The following is a 25,479-nucleotide window of genomic DNA, read 5'->3' as shown; positions in this document are numbered from 1 at the left end:
TGTATCACCGCAGCTGATGCATTACAGCTACTTCAGAAGATAAGTATACCATCTCTCAATCCTCTCTGCTAAAGCCAAATGCACCAGCTAATAAACACTACTCCCACAATGCACCTTGGCCCAGGTCTCCATCTACACTACATCTATGACACTTTATATTTCCCAAAGACTTAAGGGCCTTGCCTTTCCTGATAACGCACGGCCCCATATCTCTGTGGCCATAAAAAAGGCCCATATAAAAAGTACACATGCAGAGGAAACACTAAGTCACTTCCAGAGTTCAAGCCGCGGGGCATCACGTGCACTCCAGGAAAATCCATCTCTCTTTCCCCGAGAACAGAAAAACAGCAGCGGGCAGCAGTCTCCGCCGCGGTCAGAGGTGTGGACATCGATTACAAAACGGATTTCTGCGCTCCTATTTTAGAGCCCCGGCTCGGTGGACAGAGGCGGCTCTGTGTTCTCACGGTCGTTCGTGGAGACGGCTGACTTTTAACGCGACTCACATGTCACATGCATGTGCCCAGGGGAATGGACCGTGTCCCCTTAACTGGACAGGACACTTCTGTCAACTGACAACATGTAGCTGACCGGGATCATGTCAGTCTGACCAGTTCAGCAGTACCGGCCCTTATATTTGACCTACTCCAACTGACTCTAAGAGCATTAGAAACAGCTTTTAGGTCAAGCTAGTGCCAATGATTCATTTGATATGGCTTATATCGCCTCTATCTGATCAGCCTCAACAGCAAAAATAGCCAAAGGCTCAGTTTGTATGTTACGGAGTGAAAATTGGATGTCTTGTGAGGAAACAACCGGAACTGCATTGAATGGACTGTGAACCAACGTAACGTTAAATCAGTGGAAATGAAAAAGGGGGAAGTATGATGAAAGAAAAGAAGTGATGGAAGAAACACTCATCTTATGACCCAACCGTCAGAGACCGTGATGAGACCCGCCACGCAGCCCAGAGTGTCACGTCAAGTGTACACGTGTGTGTGAGTGTGTGTGTGTATGTACACATGACCAAGTCACCACTCATGTGACGATCAACCCTTCCCCACACACACACACACACGTCTGGTTTCTTGGCTATTTCTACAGACGTCTGGAGTGGACAGACATCCACACCACACAGCCCAGGGCTGCTGCTGACTGGGGCAGGCACCCGGCATGGTGACCTGACTGTGACCTCGGCGTGAGCACGGAGAACACAGGAGCGAGGAGCGAGGAGGAGGAGGAGGAGGAGTGAGGAGAGGAGACTTACGGGGGCTCGGGCTGACAGGACAGCGCAGGTGGCGGAGGTGGAGGAGAAGAGGAGCCACGCCAGGCCTCATGCTCTGTGTGGAGAGAGAGAGAGAGAGAGAGAGAGAGAGAGAGAGAGAGAGAGAGAGAGAGAGAGAGAGAGAGAGAGAGAAAGAGAGAGAGAGAGAGAGAAAGAGAGAGGGAGAGAGAGAGAGAGAGAGAGAGAGAGAAAAGACAGAGGGAGAGAGACAGACAGACAGAGATAAACATTATGATATTAGGCAACAGCTCCTTGCAGCAGTCTGTCTATCTGTTGCTGTCCCTATTGTTGCAGACCTGGTGATGCAGAGCATATGAGCCTTTGTGGAGAGAGTGTGTTTATAAGTAGTGTGTGTTTCAGTATTCAGTGTGTGTGCGTGCGTGCGTGCGTGTGCGTGTGTGTATGTATGTGTGTGTGTGTGTGTGCGTGTGTGTGTGTGCGTGCGCCCGTCACAGCTTGGCCCGCTGCGCAAGAGGAACTGTCAACACGTGAGATCGCTTTGATGGTTCAGCGTCCACTGGAGGATTTTTAAAAGCCCATATTTACCAGTGACCGTGATATAAAGTGACAGCAGCACACTCTGTGTGTGTGCACGCAATTTCTTGTGCATGTGTGCGTGCGTATGTGTGTGTGTGTGTGTGAGAGAGAGAGAGAGCATGAGTGCATGTGCGAGACTGTGGCCTTTTGTTTGTGTACATATGCGAGCTGTGTGCTCACTGTGGTGGTTGTTTAGAATGAGAGCAGTTCACAGCTGTCTTTTACAGTAAACCACATAAACACACTCCTCTTCCACATTCACTCCCTCCCTCTCTCGCTCTCTTTCTCTCTCTCCCTTCCTTGCTCTCCCTCTCTCTCTCTCTCTCTCTCTCAACATACACACAAAGAAAACTTTCCACAGAAGAATTTGGCTAATAATGCATGCCTTTGGAGCGTGAGCTTGCGGAGCTTATAGTTGTAGGCCCCTATTTCATTCCTTAAACTCACAGCACAAGTGAAAGATTCCAGGTCTTAAGTTTACTTACTTTGGACAGCGTATCCAGAGTGGCCATGCTGGGACTCCTGCGAACAGAGAGAGATGAAGGACGGGATAAGACCAGAGGGAATATCGGCTTTACGCGCTTCACATTTCAGCGCCCAGCATGTCTGTCTGTCCGTCTGTCTGTCCTGTCTGTGCTGGTCGGGGTGGAACTGGACAGCCTCGACTCCCCCCCACCCCCCAGAGAGAAGGCCGGGAAAGACCGAGAGTCTCCGTGAGAGCCATACTCCCTACAGCTTCAGCACATATTTGTGGCTTGTACAGTTTGCGTCGTTCCCATACACATATACAGACATACCAGACAGTTTTCTAATAATATTTTTCCCCCATTTTCTGAGATTATTTTTCATTGAAGCCGAGCAGGAAGATTTAGGGCTAGTTTAGTTTAGTTTTAAGAGCTCCAGGGACAGAGAGAGGATAGACGTCGGGACGGATGACGCTTTTTTTTTTTTAAGGGGTCCTGGAAGACCTCTGAGGAGATGTGGAGAGCTGCCTCAGACAAAACACAGACCTCCTCCTCCTCCTCCTCCTCCTCCTCTTCTTCCTCCCTCTCCCTCAGTTTCTGGAGCGTGGAGGAACTTCCCGCCAACGACTCTGTGTCCGCAAACCACCCCGGCGCTCGCCTCGCTAACACACAATCACGCTAAACAGCTGTCTGCTGCGAGAACTAGGCTATGCATTCTCAATCCATTGCATCACTTCCCGTAAGAGCAACCTGACTGGGTGCACATGTGGAAACAAAAATTAGAGACTATGAGAGCAAAGAGGCAGAACTGACAAGAAGGGAAAAAAGATGGGGGCAGGGGGGGGGGGGGGGGGGGACACAAAATAGCAACAGAATGGAGCAGATGGGAGAGAAAGAGAGAAAGAGAGAGAGAGAGAAAGAGAGAGAAAGTAAGAGAGAGAGAGAGAGAGAGAGCGAGAGAGAGAGATTTAAATGGGGGAGTGGGGGGTGAGCAGTTACCTTGTTGGGGAAGCTGAACTTGGGAGGGTCGGCAGTGCTGGGCGTGTGGATGGCTGTGAGGAGGGGAGGCCAGGTGTGGGTCATTTCCTGTTCAAGTCGTAAAAGAGGAAGGAAGGAGAGAGAGAGAAAGAGGGAGAGAGAGAGCATAAGCGAGCGCAGTGATTTTCTGTGTCATGACGTGGCAAGCAGTCACCCAAGGTTCTATTCGGAGCACTATCACACACCGCCCCCCCATATATAAGCAAACACACACACACACACACACACACACACACACTTCACTTCAGCATGGTGAATGTTGGCAGGATATTACAGGAATGTGGACAACAGCCTGGTGGGCTCAGCAGATGATCCGTCTCAACACAAACTTTATTACGAGCTCTCGGACTTATTAGTCCACCTGAGGGCGGGCAGAGCCTCGGGCTGTGGTAGTGCTGCTGTGCGGAGGCTGCCCTGTGGGGTGTGTGTGTATGTGTGTATGTGTGTGTGTGTGTGTGTGTGTGTGTGTGTGGGGGGGGGGGGGGGGGGCAGTCTGCAGACGGGGGTGCGAGGGGGTGGGGTTGGTTGGGTGACCACTGGCGCGGCCTAACTCACCCTCAAGATCTCCTCCACGCACTGGGCATCACTGGACAGCGCCTGTGGGAGGACACAGACCACACGCATGAGTAAACAGACAGAGGAGAAGGAAGGAAGGAAGGAGGGAGGGAGAGAGAGAGAAAATGGAGAGAGAAAATGGAAAGAGAGAGAGCGGAGAGAATTCTCTCACAGCACATAAAAGCATGACCTTGGCAACCACATCTGCTGCTGCTGTGTGTGTGTGTGTGTGTGTGTGTGTGTGTGTGTTTGCGTGCGTGCGCAAGCACACATGCGCACATGTTGTGCAGCTACCCATGAGTCCACACACATTGCATGACATGCGTGGAAGTTAATAACATCTATAAAAGCCCAACAGACGCCCAGCTGATTGCGGGTGCGGAGGAACGGAGACAATATTGCTTTGGCCAGCTGTTGGGATAACACAGGAAGGTGCTCATGAATATCCGAGTGCTTGCATCTGCAAGTATGTGCGTACACAAACCCGCCCTGCGGGCCAACAGCACTTTTAAGGCCGAGGCAGATGCCTCCAGTCTCTCGGCAGCCCGCGGTCACTTTACGAGTCTTATTAAAAAAGCCTTATGGACCAGAGCTCTGCTTGTGTCAGCGCACCTGGGCCGCCGCTCCAGGTGCCAGACGTCCAGGAGCGTCCCACGCTCTGTCGCGCCGCAGGACGACTGGGTCGCTTTAATGAAGTCTCAGCGCTGTCCGACACGGGGTGTGTGTGTGTGTGTGTTGGGGGGGGGAGAGGAGGGTGGCCCCGTCTCACATCCTCAGGAGTGGGTGAGTGGAAAATTCAGCCTCCTACGAAATGACTCAAGCTCCCAGATGTTGTAGACTGGTGGCTATGAGGTCATTCTACCCAACATGGGGAACTGGAGAGGGGGAGGGGGGGTGGGAGAGAGGTGGGGGGGGGGGGGGGGAGACGGCCGGTGCCATTAAATCTCCATGATTAAGCCAGAAAGGATTAGGCACTAGGCACTAACAAGATGAAACCGGAGAGTTGTTCGAAGAGGGCTTTAAAAGAACAGACTAATCTTTCGACAACGTGTTGGAATTGATGATAGCATCTACTCCTAGATAACACGGATGCCATGATCAAACACCCTTTAACCCCTGACTGAGCAGTCCTGCCTGACGGGCTTTACTGTGCATGTGCTCGACAGAGGGGCTGGGCGAGACTCAAGCCAATCACACAAGTCTCAAGCTTCCCCACCCAAAGCCCTATCAAAACAACAACACAGAAAAAGCAGAACAGCTCCTCCTCTACAGGCTCCTTCACTGGCACAGTATCACACACACGCACGCGCGCACGCACAAACGCACAAACGCACACACGCACACACGCACACACGCACACACAAGCTGAGTTACCAGGGGCAGGTTTGAACCTGAGGAGTCTGGTTAGCTGCACTAGCGCTATGTATTAGCATTATGTAGCTTGTGGCTACCAATCTCCTGCCAAAAAACAAGGACTGTTGCTTTCATGGCAATTCTACTTAAACCAGCCGTGGGCCCGAGCTGCTCTCTGGACGTGGGCCCGAGCTGCACCCTGGACGTGGACCCGTGCCCCAGTGTTTCCCTCTGCAGCCCAGGCGACTCTGGCGGGCTCCGCTGGAGCTGCCTGCTGCTGCCTAGTGGCTTCTCTGTGGCCCCATCTTGTTTGAGATAAGGGGAGGTGCTTTGGGCTGCCCTCGCAGCGGTTGCGTAAGGTGATGACAAAGTGCATTCATTGTACTGAGCGCACTGCCTGTGCCTGTGCCTGTGCTTGTGCGTGTGTGTGTGTGTGTGTGTGTGTGTGTGTGTGTGTGTGTGCGCATGTGCGCGTATGCATATGCGTGTGTGTGTGTGTGCCAGCTAAGGACAGTGCGTGCCTGGAACAAGCTCAAGTCAGAGGCCTCTGCTGCCTGCACCTAAGCAACAACCACATCCACCACTACCACAACAACAACAACCACCACCACCACCACCACATAGCCTCACCCAGCGCCCAGCCTATCCAGACAACGAATAACATGACTTCTGATACAAGAACCTGGCCAATCACACCCCAGTATCAGACCCTGCCCTCCTCTGCATCTGCTTCCAAGGATGTCACAGCAAGAGCTGGTTACTCTGTTGAGGAAGCAGGCAAAACAATGGGGCTTTTAACCCTACAACCTGCATTCCCGGGGCAGGCATTCCTGGGGCCGTGAACAAGCGACAGCGTCGGAGCACATTCCACCGCTCGGCTGCGTGAGCGTGACACGGGACGAGGTTAAAAGCTGGTTAAAGGACTAAGCCAGGCCGAGAGCCGCTGCAGCAGTAAATATGCAGCACATGCTCCCTCTCTCTCTCTCTCTCTCTCTTACTCGCTCGCTGGCTCTCTCTCATTCTCTCTCTCCCTTGCTCTCTCTCTCTCTCTCTCTCTCTCGTTCTCTCGCTCGATCTCTCCCCTCGCCTGGGTTTGTAGTACTGGAATCTGGCAGAACTCCCAGTTCCACGCCTCACACACACACACACACGCACACACACTCACTCACTCACTCGCTCGATCACTCGCTCAGGTCTCCTGAGACACGATAAGCCCATTTCACCCGACGTCACCCGCCACACGCCTCCCCGATCTCTCCCCTCACCAGACCTCAGCCTGGCCAACGTGCCCGGGGTTCATGTCGGAGGGGTGAACCCTGCTCAGCACAGCGTGTTTCGGCCAAGCGGGTACTTTTTTTTTTTTTTTTCTCTCTCGCTCTCTCTCTCTCTCTCTGCTGGGCACTGCCATGGGAGCTGCCAGCCGGTAGTTAGAATGGCTCCGTTGGCCGACTGGCCCTTGAGATAGCCCGAGTCACGGGCCTAGTGGTTTGGCCCGCAGCCATAGACCTCAGCTAAAGCCCACGGGCCCGCTGAAAATATGCCATTACCAAGAAATGGGAAGCAACTTTAAGGGACACGACACAAGTCAACAATAGAGAGGAAGAGTTTGTTGTTTCGCTGGAAAATCCATTTCAAGACCATTTGCAACACTTGACCTTTTGTTGGGCGACGAGACGCCAAAACGAATCGTGCAGTCGGAGCCTGCGGGGAGTTGTGTGCATGCTGGGACCAGTCCTGGATCTCAGTCATCTTCCAATGCCTGATGCAAACCAAACAGAAACAAACACCCACACACACACACACGCATGCACACACAAACACACTCTTACACACGCACACACACACTCTTGCACACACACACACACACACTCTTACACACACACACACACTCTTACACACACAGACACACCCTTCAAAAAGCCTCTACTGTGACAGTGTTACTATTGCTCAACTGCATTCCTCGGCTTCCTTGTTCATTTGAATCGACTGCAACAACCCCAGGCACTTGTGTGAAAAACCACATATGGAAGTCTGGTGTTTTTCAAAAGCCCAACAAACAGAGAGTGCATCTCAAACCCAGGCCCCTTCTGCATTCACGAGGAGCACGAAATGTCCCAGGACGCGCAGGCGAGTGCGTCAGCTCACTGTCAGTGGCTTCACCTCGCTCGGGGTGGACCCCACCGACCGACGCTCGAAAAGATTTCCGTCTCCATCGCAGCCGAGCGTGAACGGACTCCGTGCCAGCCTTCTGTCTCATTTTCTGAGTGGGCGCAGCACTGGCCCTCCAAAACCACACAAACACACACACACACACACACACACACACACGTCTGATCCAGGGCAGACAAACAGAGGAGAACAACTGGACTGTTAGTCTGAGGACTGACCCGAGACGTGAAGTCACGGCGCTGCTGACCAAGCACTGTGATGACCATAAGGAGGGCCAGCAGCACCACATAACATAATGCTCAACACTGTTTTCTGTGCACACACACAGACAGACACTACAGGGTTCAGTTCTTTCTCTCAATGACGGCCACAGCATATCAAAATTGCTAACAGGGCAGAGGCATATTACAGAGCACTTGTGAAATTCCACAGCTCTGCAGCCTGCTGTTTTTTTGTTCCATATGGAGGACACTGCTCTGAAAAACACCTCGTACCTCCTGACCCTTCCTCGGCCCAGCACACACGCTCTCTAATCTCACGGCCTGTACAGGCTACACGATTTCAGCCCGATTTTGCCACGATTGTGTCGTAGCTGAAAAATGTCCATTGTCGTGTCCGAATAATCAGCCGATTTTTCTTTTTTACAATATGTTTCTAGTTTCACAAAAATTCATGAACAACAAATAACTGCATAAATAGGGCAACTACTCTTATGAGAGTAACTCTATAGAGTTCACTGTACTACACACAGTAATACAGAGTAAGGTTGTGAAGTTAGACTTCTAAAAACATCAAGAGAAATGAGACATCAGAGCAACAAAAGGTTCCTGACCTTTACAACGTACAGCTTAAAAGTCACCAGACGACTGAAGTGGCTGTAGTGACTTAGAGGTCAGAGAAATCACAGGAAAAAATGCCATACTTTGTGAAAAACTAAAAATGTGGATGGCCCCTCACACTTTAGAGGTGAACAGATCAATGACGTGAAGCTGGAAAACTAAACATAACATGACTGGTAAATCTTTACAAACCTTTAACCTCAATTGAATGTCTGCAGTATACAGTATATGAAATAAATAGCTAACTACAGGATTTCACTAACTAGACTAATAAAGACCAGATAAGGAAGCACATAGAAAACAGACAAACCCTCTACCGTTTATGATTGACTATTAAACTTTATGGATCGTTTGACATCAACTACAACAGCTTTATCAGCAAGCTATGAGTAAAATACCATTTACAACTTCATTCTCAGATCGATATGTGAATATCGACAGTGAACACTACCACATTGAGAAGAAAGGCTTGATCTGCAGCGCACAATCAGCTTGATATGTCTTTGGCTGGGACAGTAGTGTGGTGTGGACAGAGGCATCTCGCCATGGACACAAACCCAGCCATGAGGATGTTACAGTTGAAGGCCAGCCATTATGGCCTACCAGAGGAAGCACGACGGAACACAAGACCGGAACACCACATCCCCTGTAGCTACCGCACGCATCCACACCACTGCCCATCAGACAGTACCTGAACGGCAGGCCATCGGCGTCATGATTGTGCCGGTGATGCACCCAGAGCCATCTGCCCAGAGGCCACTGGTGCAACCCACTGAGCCATCTAGTAAATGAAACACTTTCTCTCTTGTTTCAGGGTGCCTGCGCTCCACTGTGTTAGCAAGGTGTCTCTCCTGAGCCAAGCCAAACAGACGGCTTGGCAAGCTAACGCTGGAACTGACTGGCGTTCATTTCGAGCAAGGTCCCGTCAAATCCACTCTCCCGGCCGAAAGTCCTTGAGAGGAAATAAAAATAACAAGAAATACAGGACCATCTGGCACTTGGGTCCACCAACAGAACATGGGGCACCTTTCACGAACAACAGCCACTGCTGACATAAGAACAGGACAGCCTGTGAGCCACTGTGACTGATCTCAAGAGTGGCAAAGATGTAACACTTTCCCCGGGAGAAGTACAATCTGAAGGGGCATTCGAGCCACGGCCTTAGATGGAATATGACACCATTTTAAAAGGACGAGAGCTCTCCGAGTCTCTTTGGAGCGGAGTTTCTATTTTTATAGTCAAGCAATGTGACCACCACCGGTACTAAAAAGTACTAGAGCGCTTAAAAACATACACACGTTATGTAGGCATCGGGAGAGGGTGTTTTTCCATCAAACAAACTCAACACAGATAACGTCACACGCCACCTCAGTCAGAGCATTTGGGAACATAAACTATAAACATGATGAATTAAAGCGACGCCTCGCCAGGGAAAACGGGAGAAGAGTGCATGCTCGGTTTGTGTGTGAAATGTTTTAGATCAGGACAGGTCATTTGTTTCCATTACACATTTACGGTCTTCACAACAGGGAACAACATCTCTTCATTCAACAACAACAACAACAAAAAAATCCCCTCTCTCAGCACCTTCCTAATGCATAAGAACATATTCTAATACATGTGTGTTTTTGTGGGTGGGGTGGGGTGAGGATACAGCGAGCTGTGTGACCGATACTTTCGGAGGAGATAAGATGATTTCAGGTGCTCATTTCTCGGTGTGTTGCTTATGGGGGCAGGTTAGGGTGGGGTTCTTTGGGTGGGGGAAAGGGTAAGAGTGGAAGTATTTGTGGAGGGTGTGGTTGATGCAGTAGTGGAATGGCTGTGGAAGAGTTGGGGTGTGTGTGTGAGTGTGTGCGTGTGTGTGTGTGGTGGTGGTGGTGGGGGGATGAGTCATAGCACAGCCACGCAGGGGCTGGATTAGTGGGGCCAACGGTGAAAACAGCTTGCCTATTCAGCACATGCAGCGCACACTCTCACTCACACACACACACACACACACACCCACACGCTCGCTTGCTAACACACACACAGTCACAGGCTCATGAGCGTGTGCCCGGGCCTGCCAACAATGAAGAGCGCGCCCAGGTGCAGCGGGCATTTCTGCCCCGGGGCAGGCAGCCGAGGAGGGCAGGGATTGCTGTGCGCGGCGGCCGAACAATGGCAGAGTTAGCTTTTCACCTCGGTGGTGTGCACCCAGCTGAAGGTCAGAGCCCGCCACACACACACACACACACACACAGACGCACACACACACACACACACACTAACGTAGCCTGGGCACAGCTGCTGGGGTTCGTGCAAGGGGTCACTGTGAGCAAGGGAATGAGCTCACTGGGCCAGCTGGGAAGCCAGCTCATGACACACAATGGCCCCAAATAATATTTCATTGTTTCATATTTCAATATATTTCAGATATTCCAACACCTTCTTCAGCCGTCCATTCAATTGAGAGTCGAGGGCCTTTACTCGTGCGCTTGTGTGCTTGATTACGAGATGAAATAACTCATTATGACGTTAAAAGAGCACCACGTTGAAGGGATCAGTCGCGAGCATTCAAAAGGTGCGTTTGTAGTGTTAAGTACTGAACCATTCAGTGAGGAGAAGAAAAGATCCCAGTCGACCACAACAATGCAAATATTTACAAACGCAAGTGAATCAGACTGGACTACGCAAATGTCCTAATGGATGTTTGGGTGCGCCCTTTGCATAGGAGCGACATTGGTGGCTGTGTTGTGCTGCCATGCTGCATTGGTGAGGTCTTTCAAGTTCACCCAGACTCTACCCACCGTGCCAAAACTAAACTAGATTGAAAAGAAATGCCGTACATCGTGTAAAGCCGCGGCTACCTGCCTTGTCATTCAATAATCTCATTTATCAATGTTCCTTCCCATAGTAAAGAACATTCACCAGCTGATAAAATAAAATAAAAAATATGGCGGCGTTTTCAGAAAGAAAATTCAAATCGGCATAAATCAGTCATAAACTGACATGCAGGGGAATGCAAAACAAAAATGCTTTCCATAAAACTGTGTTTGGAACTGCTGCAGCAGGCTCGAGTTACATAATACCCCACCTCCTCTTCTTCCAAAGACTAATTCCAGCCCCGGAGTTCAAAGTCTGTCTAAGAAGAGTCCAGTGCATGCCAGTTCAAACTCATTCTGCAGTCCGTGTCTAAGCAGCCTGGCTGGCTGGCTGGCTCACTCGCAGCACACGCTCGGCACGGCACGCAACCAGCGGTCACATCCAAACCAAGATAACAGGTCTTTTACTCCCTGCACCAAAATAGACGCCTTTCACTGGAGACCTAGACTGATCTAATGGATGGTTGGGATAGAGAGTTTAGCTGCAAATATAGCGTTACCTCCAATGCTAAAGAACCAATTACAGCAAAAGAAAACAAAAAAAAGAAAACGTTAAATAGCAAAGTGCTTACCTCAAGGGCTGGTGGGGGTAACTTCAGCTGGGAGAGGCCAGGCTTAGAGTTGCTCTTCAGGTCCTGGACGCTCTCGTAAGGCGGCCGATCAAAGTCCGGCGAGGGTTTGAGTTCTGGGGACTCGCTGGTGACCTGGTCCTGGCCGTCCATGGGCCGGACGTAGGCCGTGGGCTTCTGGGGCATGACGAGGCTGGGCTTGGAGGACAGGGGCAGGGGGAAGGTCTGGGAGGGCAGAGGGGCTGCCTCGCAGGCTAAGGGGGCGCCCTCCATCTGGGCCTCCGCGTGGGACGTGTCCACCGCGCTGGAGGGCCCAGAGGAGAGGGCCTGCAGGAGCTGCCGGGGCCCGGGGCTGTCCTTACCGTCCAAATCGTGCTGCTCGGAGTCACTGGGGTCGCTGGAATGTAAGGGGGACAGAGGGTCGGACGGGGGAGAGAGGGCAGGGAGTACCGGGGGGAGGCTGGCCATGTCAGGCCACTGTTCACTCTTTCCATCCAGGAGCTCTGGACTCCCCTTATCGAGAGTGGCAGAAGAGCGAGAGTAGACGGAAGACAGTAAGGTATGATCCGTAGCGGGAGACTTCTTCGACGATTGGATGGCTGGGGTGACTGGGCCTCTGTAGGGGAGCGGGGCGTTCTGGAATGGGGGCTTGGAGTCGTCCGAGTGGATGGGCCGACCAGGCCTGCCGAAGGGTACCGAAGCAGAGAGGTCTTTGGGCACGCTGCCAAAGTTCTTGTGCAAGTCTTTCATGTCTTCATAATTGCCCAGCATTCGCTGGATGCGGCTGGAGAGCTCATCTCCTTTGTTCGTCTAAAAGTAAACAACAATAACAACAAAAACATGTAAACAATGTGGCATGCAAACATTGGATACTGGATATCCTTTTCTGTCACTCTGAATAATTTGCAAAAGCCATCAGGTAAATATGAAGTGTACAGTATTAAATGTATTTAACAAGACAACATTTATCTTCAACAAATTCAAAATAACAAAAGCAAAAGGGTCTGGAACAAAAGTTTAAAAAAAACAATAGCAAAAGGGTCTGGAACAAAAGCTTGAGTACACTGCATTGTCAGTACTTAGTAACACCTTTTTTGGCAAGCATCACCGCTTGTAGACAGCCAAGAGTATTTCAGTTCTTGTTTGGGGGATTTTTGACCATTATGCCTTGCAAAAGGCTTCTCATTCGGTGAGATTCTTGGGCAGTCTTGCGTGCACTGCTCTTTTGAAGTCTCTCCACAGATTTACAATGAGATTTAAGGTTATAACAAAAACTTAGTCTATTGTATACTTTGAAGTGTATCAGGAGGAATATCGTTTTGTAAAAGCAGTCTTCTTTGCATCTTCAGCTTTTCTTACAGATGGTGTGATATTTGCATCCAGAATTTGCTGGCAATTATTTGCATCTTTTCCTCCATGCAACAGTGAAATACTCCTCTTGCCACGGGCTGCAATGAAAGCCCAAAGCATTATCGATCCAACCCCATATTTAAAGCTGGAAAGGTGATGGTTTCATTCAATATTTTTTTTCCTCCAAACATACTTTAGCTCATTGCAGCAAAGTAAATACTATTTTAACTTTCAGTCCATAGAACTAAATGTATCCAGTTTTTTAAAATTCTTTGCAAACTTCTGGTGATGAATGTTGTGCAGAGGATGCCGTTAAAAGTCGGGCTGCATCGTAGAACAGTGCACCACCAGAGCTCAAACTTTCTGAAGGTCTTTTGCAGTAAAACAGGGATTTTGCCTTTTTTTGCAATCCTACAAGCAGTTTTCTCAGTTTTCTTGATCATCCAGACTTCAAATCACCTTCCACCGTTCCAGTTAGATTCCAATTCTTCATCATGAAATGATGATTGTAGCTTTCTTACTGTATAATTCGAATTAAAATAATTGTTGCCCACAAAATGGCTGAGGCCAATTCTGAACTGTGCTCCACCTGGCCTTTCCTAAGGATAACTGAACAAGCCATGGCTCAAACAAGCTCTGAGATGTTGGTAAATGTTATCAAAGAGCCCAAACATTTCCATGGCACCACTTTCCTTTCATTAAAAAAAACCAACAACAACAACAAAAAATGGAAAAAAACAACAAAAAAACATTTGCAATGAACTATTTTCATAGCTTCATGCAGAAGTGTAGTAGTTGATGTATCAAATCATTTAATTTTTTAGAAAACAAGTCAATTGTGAATTTGAGTTGAATTTAAAATGGCAGCCATGTTGCGTGCTATGGCAGGCAACCAAACCGACGGTGTTTTTTCCTGCCAGTTTGATCTATTTTGTTTGGTGACATAACCACTACATCTCCCCGAAAACAAATGACATGTTATATTATTAACTGTGTGCAGCATGACAAATGGAAAAATACATCGTGACTTCAGGGATCTCAACATCCTTTGGGCTTTCTACGTAGTTTATATGCAAACTTACATCCACATACTATGTCTTCGTGTTCGATTCAGAGTCGGATCCAAACCATGCTCCACCGTTTATGACAGCCACTGTATGTGACCTTTAAAGGGGCTAGAGCAGCATTAGAAGAGGGAGAGGAGACAGCAGCCCCCCGGGGCTTTACCCATCACTGGCTACGCTTATCTCAGAAGACAAAGTCCCACAGAGAGGTTGACCCCAAACAGCCGGTCCTGTTTTCCTCTCACAGTCTTCTCAGCTCCTCAGGAGGGACAGGGTCTTTTGGCACAGTCCCAACCATACTCGCAATTCCATGCTTACTTGTTCACATCTTTGAGACAGCTATATACTGTAGTAGGGTGTGCTCGAACAGTGATTACTCAAAGGTTCTGCACAATACCATCCGATTGATCAGGAGTGCAAGCTCATAAACCTTAAATAGTGTAGGCTGATCACTGGCTTCTTACAGTCTTATGCTTATTTGACTGTTGCTCTACCATGGGGATGATGCCATTTACCAGGTCTAGAATAAATGTTCATATTACAAAACGGTTTCAACTTCTTGGATCATAACCAATGTTGTCCACCCAGCCAGTGATTTCTACTAAATGAACTCCTGAAAAGACCCTCTTGCTTTGCAGCCTGATTATCCCGCCAGAGCTAATTTTGCTATAATGCTTAGCTGGCTGTATGCTATTCCTTACATATCGTTTTCTTATTGTTTCTGCTTTCCTACAATAAGCTGTGAAGTAAATCTTTACTCAGCAGCTTTTAAAAGAGAATGCTGTAAAAATCCTCCTACAAATATGAGCTTAAGCTAACGTAATTAGATTTCCTGAATGTGCTTGTCGTACAGATTAAGTGGCCATTCAGTTAAACTGTCGATAATTAAAATGACAGCAGGTTTAAGTCCCCACCCCGTTGCGCCCACCGCCCAAAAAGACCACAGGACACATGTAGTGCCACTCAATGGCAGACCTGCCCATTTAAACGTTCTAATCCTGCTGTGTCATCGACAGCCAATTTACGGCGCACATCCAAGGCTGAAAAGCTTACGTCCTTCTCTTGCCCAGCTGACGTGGTGAGGATTTGGCCTGGGCAGCCCCGACTTAAAAGGCGACAGCACAAAGGCCACCTCTGAGTGGCTTGCAAATGGCCTTCAAGTGGCTTGGGTTAAAGGGGGAAACAGGCTAACTGGCTGGTTGGCAACAGACGCGCTGCACTTCCTGGAGTTTCTTTTGATGGCCAACATCCTGGATTGCTGCTCAACTCACTGAACTTGCTTTTGTCGACTAAAATTAGGCCTACGTTTAAAAACAAAAACGGATGACATTTTAAACTGCATTGACTTGAGACTTGAGACATTGCAGTACATAATCTGGAGATATGGGAAAGAACAAACAAAAAAATCTTTATTCTTTCCCCAGTCTCTCTACCTCTCTTTAGACACACACTAGACTTTGACACTGGTCTCCTACGAGAGCTCACAGCTCAGAGAACATAAATAGCCCTCTCTTTCCCTCCCCTGACACAAATGGCAACTCCAAACAAATACTGCAAGTCACCAGCAGACTCCAAACCGCACCACACATTCCCTGCATCACCTAGAATTTTGATTCTAAATCCATCCATCCCGATGCCTGTCCTTCACAAACCCTGATTTGTACATGCATCTCCCTACATTTCCATAAATCTGTGTGCCTGTGAGCTTGGCTCTGCCAATTTCTGTGTCCGTCTCTCTCCCTCTCTCTATGCACTTCCATTTCTGTCTCTCTCCCTCCCTCTCTCTCTCTCTCTTCTTCGCTCTCTAGCGAGTCTAATTAGCTGCTCTGGCTGCCTGGCAGGATGTTGCCACTGATGGGCCCTGATGGGAGGAACTGAGTTCAGGCTGCTCACGTTCCTCTTTTTAAGAGCCCCCGCTCCCCACAGACCCTTGGGAGCCTCGCTCTACACCCCCCACCCCCCACAGCTGACATTGGGAGAGGGGGGAGGAGGGAGAGGGAGAAGTGGGGGGGGGCTCCTGGAGGCCTCATTAAATCCCCACTCAGAGCTCAGCTCACGAACAGGCGCCTACACCCCCCAGCAAGGCAGAGCCAAAGCAAACTCTCCCTTTCTCTCTCCCTCCATCTTACTGCGCTGCTTCTTTCGGTCGTTCAGAGACGTGCATTTATGAACACTTGTACAGCTTGAGAAAACAAGACCCAGCCTAACCTGCCTCTACACTTATGCAACCTTGTCTTATGGAATATCTTGATCTGACATCTTGAGATCTTGGCTTCCCTGTACAGTTATTTTAAATTTCAGACCATCATTAGGCTTGTACTGAATGAGAGTTTACATTAAATATAAAAACGTCCCCAAGACTCATCATTGCTTTGCATGAGCAGATACAAAAATGTAGAACCTTCATATTAAAAACTGTACAGGATAAACCAACATGACTTTGTGACTCAGATAAATTTAGTCCGTTATCCATTGTGACATCCGAGCTACATGCCTTTTTAGCAACGGTTAGTGCAGATGAGCCAAGCTGGATGTTGAACTGTTGGGGGAAATTAAGGTCACCAAGACATAACTAACAGCCCCATCACTACCACTGGCCCTGAGCCACGGCTACGAGACATCGAGGGCCTCGGGGGCGGGGGAGGGGGCGGGGGGGGAAGGTCCACCACTCCCCTCATCTCACCTTGTAGGGCTCCCCGAAGAGGGGTGCGTTCTCTTGGTACTGCTCCTGCTGCTGCTGGGCCTCCTGGTTCCTGCGCTCCCACTCGCGCTGCCGCAGCAGGTTCCTCTCCTCCATGTGCAAACTGTGGCCAAGAGAAACCATTCGTATTAGACACGTATCCACATAGCCATGGCTTTTACATGACACATACAACATAACACACATGTATGGTACACCTTCAACAGATTCCAAAATGTTTCACCTATGCATTATAAGAGCATTTCCCCTTGGTGAGTCCTCATTTTTTTGTGGTGAGTCACATTAACCTGCATCACATGTAACCCTACTGTGACAATGTCCCCTATACCTAAAGGTTAGATACCATGTTGTTCAGCCGTGCTAAGCAAACTCGGACCTTGTACTGTTTCCAATCGACATCCTTGAGATCATAAGCTGTTCATCTCCAAGCACACAAAGGTCCTTGAGTGAATTCGGCTCCAGACAGACAATACTGTGAGGCAACAAGCCATCAGTGAATGACAATATGTCAGGGGACAGCCCATAAGCGGGCAAAAATTAAAATGCAAAAATAGATAGGCGAAGACAGGGCCAATTATCAGATCAGCCAAAACTGCACTGATGCAATTAGCTTCAAGTCTAATGAATCCTGGGGTTGGTGATTTAATCCCCAGCATGTTATGAACTTCAGGATTGCTGCAGCGAGCGAACATTCCCCATCAGCAAGCAACTGGCTGACAGAGCCCAGATTCCTGTGGGGATGGCTCAGGCAGGCACATCTAATTAAGACCCACGTTAGGCTGGGGATCCAACCACTGCCTGGTAACTAGAGAAAAAGACACAGCTTTAACGCTGGCTCAGTAAAGACTCATCAGTTTCTGAATCCACACTGACCTATGCTTCAAGAGACGCCCGGAGGCATTAGAGGTGTGTGTGTGTGTGTGTGTGTGTGTGTGTGTGTGTGTGTGTCAGACGGCTCCTGTTATCTGGGGGGAATGAGTGCCAATCATCGCCTCAGACAGAGGTAATTACTGACAGTGCCCTGAGGGGCTTCTGCTGCACCCGCAACATCTGCCCCAATCACCCCCACCCTCCCCATTCACTCCTACTGAAACCCAACATCTACCCCAAATCCTCTCGACATCACCTGAGGAAGACAAAAGGACTGAAAAAAAAGACTTGTTTACAAAGGGGCGGCTCTACACACCCTTTTTACAATTGACACAATCAAAAAGGGAAAAAAACACTCAATAATGTGCATCTCCTGACAGAAACAGTCACTGGCACTATTCTGAAAGTGTAGCTAATCTGCAGTTCACCACAATGTCGAAGCCAGCTAAAGCGGTGTATAGCGACAATTCTCATTTCACTATTTGAAGGCACAGCATCTGCGCTGTCTGACATGCTAGCTGGTAGACAAACCACTTTCAAGCCTCAGTCACATGTACAAGCCACAGCCAAACCACACAAACCCAACACTCCTGTTGGGAGGCAAACCATCACAGAAATCTCCGAAAACAAAGCCTCCACAGGGATGCAGCGGGGATGGCCGCTCAGGGACTCTGGAGGTAGGGAAAGTGATACCTGCCCCAATCAGCACCTCATGCTATAGACAGGCAGGAAGTCTCAGTTTCACGGGAGATGACAGAAACTGAGAAACAGAGAATCCATGTAAGTAGGAACCATCCTCGTGGGATCAGGCGGAGGTAGAAGTTGAGGAGTGGTGGAGCGAGAGAGCCTGTGTGTGCACTGTGCATGAATGGTACGGGCGGGAGGAGGACAGCAGAGTTGTCCCAGGTATCACAGAGGGCAACAGGGTGCCACTACATGAGCTTGACATACAATGGGTGTCTCTCTCCATCTCATGAAGAAATAAGAGAAAAATATGAGAGCTCAGAGTCAGTAACGTGAATGAGCACGCGGGTTACAAGTCGAGTTCTCTTTCAAGAGCGCTTGTTTTTCCTGATAATTGTGTACTACTGACACAGCGGCCAGCGGCGGTAAAAACGAAAAACATTGTTTTGAACATTTCAAAACTGTAGCAAAAAAAAAAAAAAAGGTTGTCAACATCCTCGACATCCAAGCCACTAAAATGTTACGAGGTGGGGGAAAAAGGAGAGAGAGAGAGAGAGAGAGAGAGAGAGAGAGAGAAGAGTCAGTCACCACCCCCTCCCCAAACCTCTACAACCCTGCCTGGCCCTGATGCTTCCATAGCAACAAGTGAGGTGGCCTAGATAACAGACAATGTGCAGCCATTACTCACACATGTACAGAGAGAGACTGCCGGCCGCTGACAGAGCGGGAACTTTCTCAACAGTACTGGCTTCCCCTCTACCGCTGAACGTGGGCCTGGAGAATAGAACGTGTGGCTTACAACCGAATGAGCTTGGTTGTTGATATCACATGTGGCCAATTCAAATGTTGTTTTCATTTGCGTTGGTTGTTGTTTTTTTGGGGCTCTTTTTTTTCCTGTTTTACAACATTCCCAAACAGAGCCCTTATATATGTAAACAATGTCAGCCATTTATTTTTTGTCACTAGACTAAGCACTTCCTACACACCACATTCAGAGGGACAATGCATTGTACGCCTCTATAAAAAGGCTGGTGGACAGTGTGTTTACATGCCCATGGAGGATGGAAAGGAGATATATGTGTGTGTGAGTGTGTATATATATATATACATATATATATATATATATATATATACTTATATACATACATACATACATATATATATATATATATATATATATATATATATACTTATATACATACATACATACATATATATATATATACAGTGAGGAGAAAATGTATTTGATACCATGCTAAAGTTGCCTAAAAAGAGGAATATAAAATCATCATTTGACAATTGATCTTATTGCCTTAATTCAAAAAATGAGTAAAAATAAAACCGCTAAGGACACCAATTTTCTTTGCGATTGAAGAACGTATCGTAAATAAATAAATGTTCTTCCTAAATGCTAGGGGGAAGGAAGTATTTGACCCCCTATGTAACCCTATGGGAATTTAGCACATAGGGTTAACATAGGGGCAGGCAGATTTTTATTTTTAAAGGCCAGCTATTTCATGGATCCAGGATATTATGCATCCTGATAAAGTTCCCTTGGCCGTTGGAATTAAAATAGCCCCACATCATCACATACCCTTCACCATATCCAGAGATTGGCATGGGTCTTTTTCCAGTAGGCCTATTAGCCTGTTTGATGCTCATTGAGCTCAATGCAAATCAAATAGGCTAATAGGCCTTTTGGAAAAAGGACCATGCCAATCTCTAGCTTTGGTGAAGGGTATGTGATGATGTGGGGCTATTTTAATTCCAAAGGCCAGGGGAACTTTAACAGGATGCATAATATCCTGGATCCATGAAATAGCTGGCCTTTAAAAAATAAAAATCTGCCTGACCCTATGTTAACCCTATGTGCTAAATTCCCATAGGGTTACATAGGGGGTCAAATACTTCCTTCCCTTAGCATTTAAGGAAAACATTTATTTATTTAAGATACATTCTTCAATCACAAAGAAAATTGGTGTCCTTGGCGGTTTTATTTTTAGTCATTTTTTGAATTAAGGCATTAAGATCAACTGTCAAATGATGATTTTATATTCCTGTTTTAGCATGGTATCAAATACATATGCTCCTCACTGTATATATATACTTATATACATACATACATACATACATATATATATATATATATATATACACATACACACACACACACACACACACACACACACACACACACACACACACACACACACACACACACAACACCCTAAACAACCAAATACTGAGCTTAATAAAAACAAGGCTCAAATAGTAAGTTTCACATAGTCCATAAGTGTCAAAAAGACTGTTCCTCGTTGGACTGTTAAACGCTCAGGATTGACTGCAGTTAAGCCAAATGCAAGCCACTCCAGTTGCACAAGTGCCTGCAGCAGACTTTATTCAGCAGCAGCAGCTCAGCAGCAGCAGGAGTGATGTTTGGGTCTGGCTCACCCAGTCCACAATATGCAGAATGTGCTGACAAACTGCGTTGTCCCAGACTGTCATTAGTCACTGCCAGAGAATAAGCAGCGAGGGTCAATCTGCTCGGCAGGCACTCATCCCCCCCGCTACCAGTCCACAAAGCAGCTCCGCTCACCCGCTGGAGCAGTCCTCTGCAGAAATCCACACCTCATTCTGCTCAACTCCACCACAACAAACATATCTTCCCTCGATATGGACTCCAAAGGAAATGCACACATTTGCACAAGGACATTTTTTTTTTTTTGGACGTTTTGTGTCTGGTTGATAATTGACATGATGCTGGGAAAAAGGGTCACCTCTATTTTGGTCAGTCTTATGTAACTCACAAAGGGCACAGAAAAACATCTGCAAAGAAAAGCCAGGTATGGCACAAAGGCTACTGCACGCAGAATGACTGCAGTGCACACACGCCAACCAACATTCATTTTAAGAAATGTTTCCAATGTGTGTGGGTGAGTTTAAGGTCCCATAAAACACAGAAGCAAACTCCTCCTTTCGTAGAGCAGAAGTGTGTCAGGAGCCCCCAATAGTGCTGGAGATGCAGAGTTTGGATGCCCCACTCCTCCCTGCCCCTCCCCCCTGATTTGTGTTCAGAGGGAGCTGACGCAGCAGTCCGGCCCCCCCCTCCACCACTCGGTGCCCCTTTTGCAATGAGGTCAAAGGTCAGCTTGTCAGTCACACACCACCACACATCACTCAGGAGAATCCACTTACACACAGAAGCCAACACACCCACACAGAAGCAAACACACCCACACAGGAGCCAACACACCCACACCTACAGACATTTAGGTAACACAGAGGGTTTTTTTTCCCTTCAGCTCTTATCGGGTGGTTGGTTGCCAGTTTGGATTGGAAGCGGAGTTGAAATTGTCCGTATATGTATGAACGGAGCAACTTGGGTGACAGAAAGTTGTGGATCCATCATCCATAAGAAAATTAGTTTGAGGTCTGCAATTATGCAAGTTTTGGGGACAAACAACAGAACAAGAGGCCTTGCAGAGTTGGCCTTGATGGCCTACAGGAGAAAAAAAAGGGAGTGTTGGCAGGTGTGTTTTTCACACTCACGTGCATATTCACACACTAAGGCAGGTTTTTTTTAAAAGGGTGTGCGTGTTGAAAACCGAAAATGGTTTCTAAAATAACAATCTTACGAAGCATAAAGTACCATTTCACCAATGTTTTTTAAAATGGCCACACAAAAATTGCACAGCTTGGAGGCCTGGAAAACTGTGGGACCAAATGAAGAGAGACACTAAGCATACTGACAGATACTGGCTGCAACAATTAATCGATTAGTTGTCAATTAATAAATTAACCATCAACTATTTTGGCAGCTGTTAATTGGTTTGTGTCATTTCTTAAGGACACAACTTAAAAATGATGCCTCCTTAAACTTGAATACTTTCTGTTTACTTACTCCTCAATGACGGCAAACTAATATATATTTGACATGAGGTCTAAACAAGGCATTTCAGGACATAGGCCTATTCTTTAACTTTGGGAAACGGCTATGCAATCTGCCAGCAAGGGTGGAAGCTGGAGCAGGTGTTGGTAAGGAGGTGTGGCAGCACAGCATCGCCAAACACACAGATATGGCACTTCCACAGGTTCACCCGCCTGTAGTCAGCAAATGTAGGATTTTGTCTGACAATAGAATTAACCAAGAACCTGACAACCCATTCCACCAGCGAAAAACGAATATCGACTCGAGGCATGATTGCACCTGGCTAGGAATACATTCATTGTAAGAGTATGCTGAAACATTCTCAATTCTGCTGAAATTCTGACCCTTGGGTATACTCATTTCTATTGAAATGTTTCAGTTATTGACACATTTCGGCGAAAGATGGTGAAATACACAGCAAAAGCTTGAAATGTGTTCCAGGTATCAAGGCAGTCATTGACAGAATATAGGTGGATGATGGCATTTCAATAAACCTCAGGCCTTCACTGGACACGGGAGAGCAGGCGAAATTAATCTATTATGTGGTAGTGGCAGAACTATCGTCATGAGTATTCTTTCTGACTGAGCAAACTTCTAAGAGAGTGACTGAAACCACACACAAAAACATTTGTTGGGTGTGGGTGTGTGTGGCATTGGGGTATTTTCTGTGCCTGTGCCAGAGAGAATAAGGAAAGGAAATGTGAATGCAATATCATATACTGAAAGAACAGGTCACCTTAGAGCTGAGAAGTGGCCTAGATAAAGCAGGCAGCTCATTCTCTTAGCTAAGTGCCCTGTGGAAGCCCCTCACCTGCTGACCTCAATCGTTCTCTCTCGTTTAAGCTCACGGTAAAGACCAAACTCATGGGGATACTTCATATTTCTACACTCAGACTGAATGTCAAGACGACAAAGAAGCATGCAAGCATTGGTTACGTGAAAGTATCACCTTGTCAATCCTCGTCGCTGCTGGGGCCATTTATGATGTGATCAGAAACATAACAAACCAAAACTATCCATCTCAAAAAGCGTGTAAAAAATACAAAATGATCAGCCAGAGAAGTTTCTGCATTTCAGTCTTACCTGTCTTGGAAAATAATTACGCATGTAACAGGAACAGCAGGGGGTAAAGTAGAATTATATGCTACTAAATGCTATTGAGCACTGTTCAGAACAGTCACAAACGACATTTCTGGGAAATAATTTCTCTCAAAGCTCACTTAACTGTGCTCAAACTCCTATCAAACAGGAAAAAAGGTTCAAATAGAGGCAATTTGAGCAAAGGCATGACCATAACCACCAAACATCTTACTCAATAGACAGTGAAATGGCTCTGCATATAGTTTGAAATAAACTGCATATTTGTAATGAAATGTAATGAAAAGGAACCAAAATCACCTTTTAGTTGTTTCACTGCCAGATCTACTGTATAAGAGCAAATATGACATTGGCTATCTACAAGCAGGCCTAACACAGTTGAAAAAGAGTAACTCAATCCGCATAATGTAGTTTAAGCCAAGGTGTTTTTTTTTTTTTTTTTACATAAAATGACATGTAGCAAGCCACGTTGTACACCTTTTCAATTTTCAAAAATGAAACCCAATATTATTAAAAACGAAAACCTTAATGACAGAGCATGTTTCAATATTACAAATCACAAAATCTGAATCACTAGGCTACTTCAGGTAAGAATCCAATTTGACGTTATAGCGTCATACAGCTCGAGCTTCCAGCACCCAAGTGTCCCTCTGTCAAGTCCCACGGTTCGTCCAATACAGACCTCAAAATATTTTCAAATAGTTGTGTTCAGTTGTTTACCAGTTGGATGCCTGGTCATGATACACTGCCTGCTATTAATGCCATATAGGTCAACCCATGAAAGACAACGCCATCTGAGGCACCTATACACTGGCAGATGACTTATCTTACATTATTATAACGTGACTGTTGTGGGACCTTCCAAGGTGGTCCACACATTGTTGGCTTGTTTGCAAAATGGTTCCAAATGTCAGGTAAGTTAATCGAACGAAAACTGGCATTACCATAGAAGACACATATTAGGAAAGTAGGCCTACACTTAAATATCTGATACCTGCTGATAAGCTGCACGAGCTGTTGACACTAGAAATGGATGTGTGTGTGTGTGTGTGTGTGTGTGTGTGTGTGTGTGTGTGTGTGTGTGTGTGTGTGTGTGTGTGTGTGTGTTTTAGCTAGCAACCAAAGAAATAGCTAACTATGTATCTCAATTTCCATTTAAGGTGAAAAAATACTAATACAGGCTAGCACCATTTGATTATGTCGCGTGCACACATGATGTTTCAAAAACTACGCTTTTGAACATATATTTTTTTAAAAGGCCAACTATAAGTATCCTCTGCCTGTCGTCTGTTTTTTTTTTTTTTTCCCCTCAAACTATGTCAACTAAAAGGATAAGTCCAAGTATGTCAGCTCTCCAGGTATGTAAATCAAGCTTCACAAAATAGGAGAAAAACTTCTTTAACAGTACTCCATGCACGAGAAATGTGTCCTGCTAGTCTGAAAAATGAACTTATCTGGACAAGTTTCAACTGGCCTGGAATAAAATTATGTTGGCCAACACTATTATGTCCATAATGTTAACCTAGCTATTGGTCGTTAGACAACGAACAAACAACCTTCTGACTTGCCAACGTTTGCTGGTTTAACGATTGCTGGGATAGGTTAGTGCAAAACAGCTGGGAGTAAAACAAGAGACCTTGTTCCAGGTGATTCCATCTCTACATTTCACGAAAGAAGTCGTTTTTATCATTGTTTCATATTAAAAGGATATCAGATCGTTTTGAACACGGATATACATTCATCGACATCATGCTTATCAAACTAGCTAGAAGACACAATCAAAACTTCATAGCTACAAATGTCAATAAGCTAGCCTGTTGGCAGGGTAAATGAATTTAACTGCAGCTAGCTACTTACCTTGGCCAAGCAGCCATAGTGCGCTTTACGAGCCAAATTTCAAGTTGCTTGCCATGGGTTTTCGCTGGTCCGTAGCTGATCGAACGTCCTATCTTACATGGTTAAGCTGTTGAAAAACATCGAACATATAATACAAAATGTTTTTCTACGACTGTTCTTTCATAGTTCTCAACTTATTGTAGCAGGATGGCTAGGCTCTTGATCCCTGAACACCGTGGGTTGTTCTATTCCACCAGTCATCCGGGGATCTAGTGGATTCT

General features: G+C 46.9%; 1 protein-coding gene across 2 annotated transcripts in view; it reads right to left on the bottom strand.

The window, feature by feature from the left end:
- The window catches only part of aff1 (AF4/FMR2 family, member 1), a 39,280-nt gene extending 13,859 nt beyond the window's left edge, over positions 1-25,421 (bottom strand). Inside the window, exons 1-8 of one of the 2 annotated variants that reach the window (XM_062554361.1) lie at positions 20,933-20,993; positions 19,025-19,110; positions 16,765-16,885; positions 11,671-12,477; positions 3,877-3,918; positions 3,283-3,369; positions 2,305-2,341; positions 1,265-1,337 (exon numbers count right to left, since the gene is read on the bottom strand). In XM_062554361.1, coding sequence (XP_062410345.1) covers positions 1,265-1,337; positions 2,305-2,341; positions 3,283-3,369; positions 3,877-3,918; positions 11,671-12,477; positions 16,765-16,878 — 1,160 coding nt within the window. In that variant the 5' untranslated portion in view covers positions 16,879-16,885; positions 19,025-19,110; positions 20,933-20,993. Of the gene's footprint in view, positions 1-1,264; positions 1,338-2,304; positions 2,342-3,282; positions 3,370-3,876; positions 3,919-11,670; positions 12,478-16,764; positions 16,886-19,024; positions 19,111-20,932; positions 20,994-25,219 lie in introns of those variants that run through there. The other variant, XM_062554359.1, reaches the window with a different exon arrangement.
- Between the last annotated feature and the right edge of the window lie 58 nt (positions 25,422-25,479).

This window comes from Sardina pilchardus, chromosome 14, assembly GCF_963854185.1.
Source record: "Sardina pilchardus chromosome 14, fSarPil1.1, whole genome shotgun sequence".
In the NCBI taxonomy this organism is placed as follows: domain Eukaryota; kingdom Metazoa; phylum Chordata; class Actinopteri; order Clupeiformes; family Clupeidae; genus Sardina; species Sardina pilchardus.
Note: the sequence above shows the minus strand (reverse complement) of the source record. Positions and strands in the feature narration are given on the sequence as shown.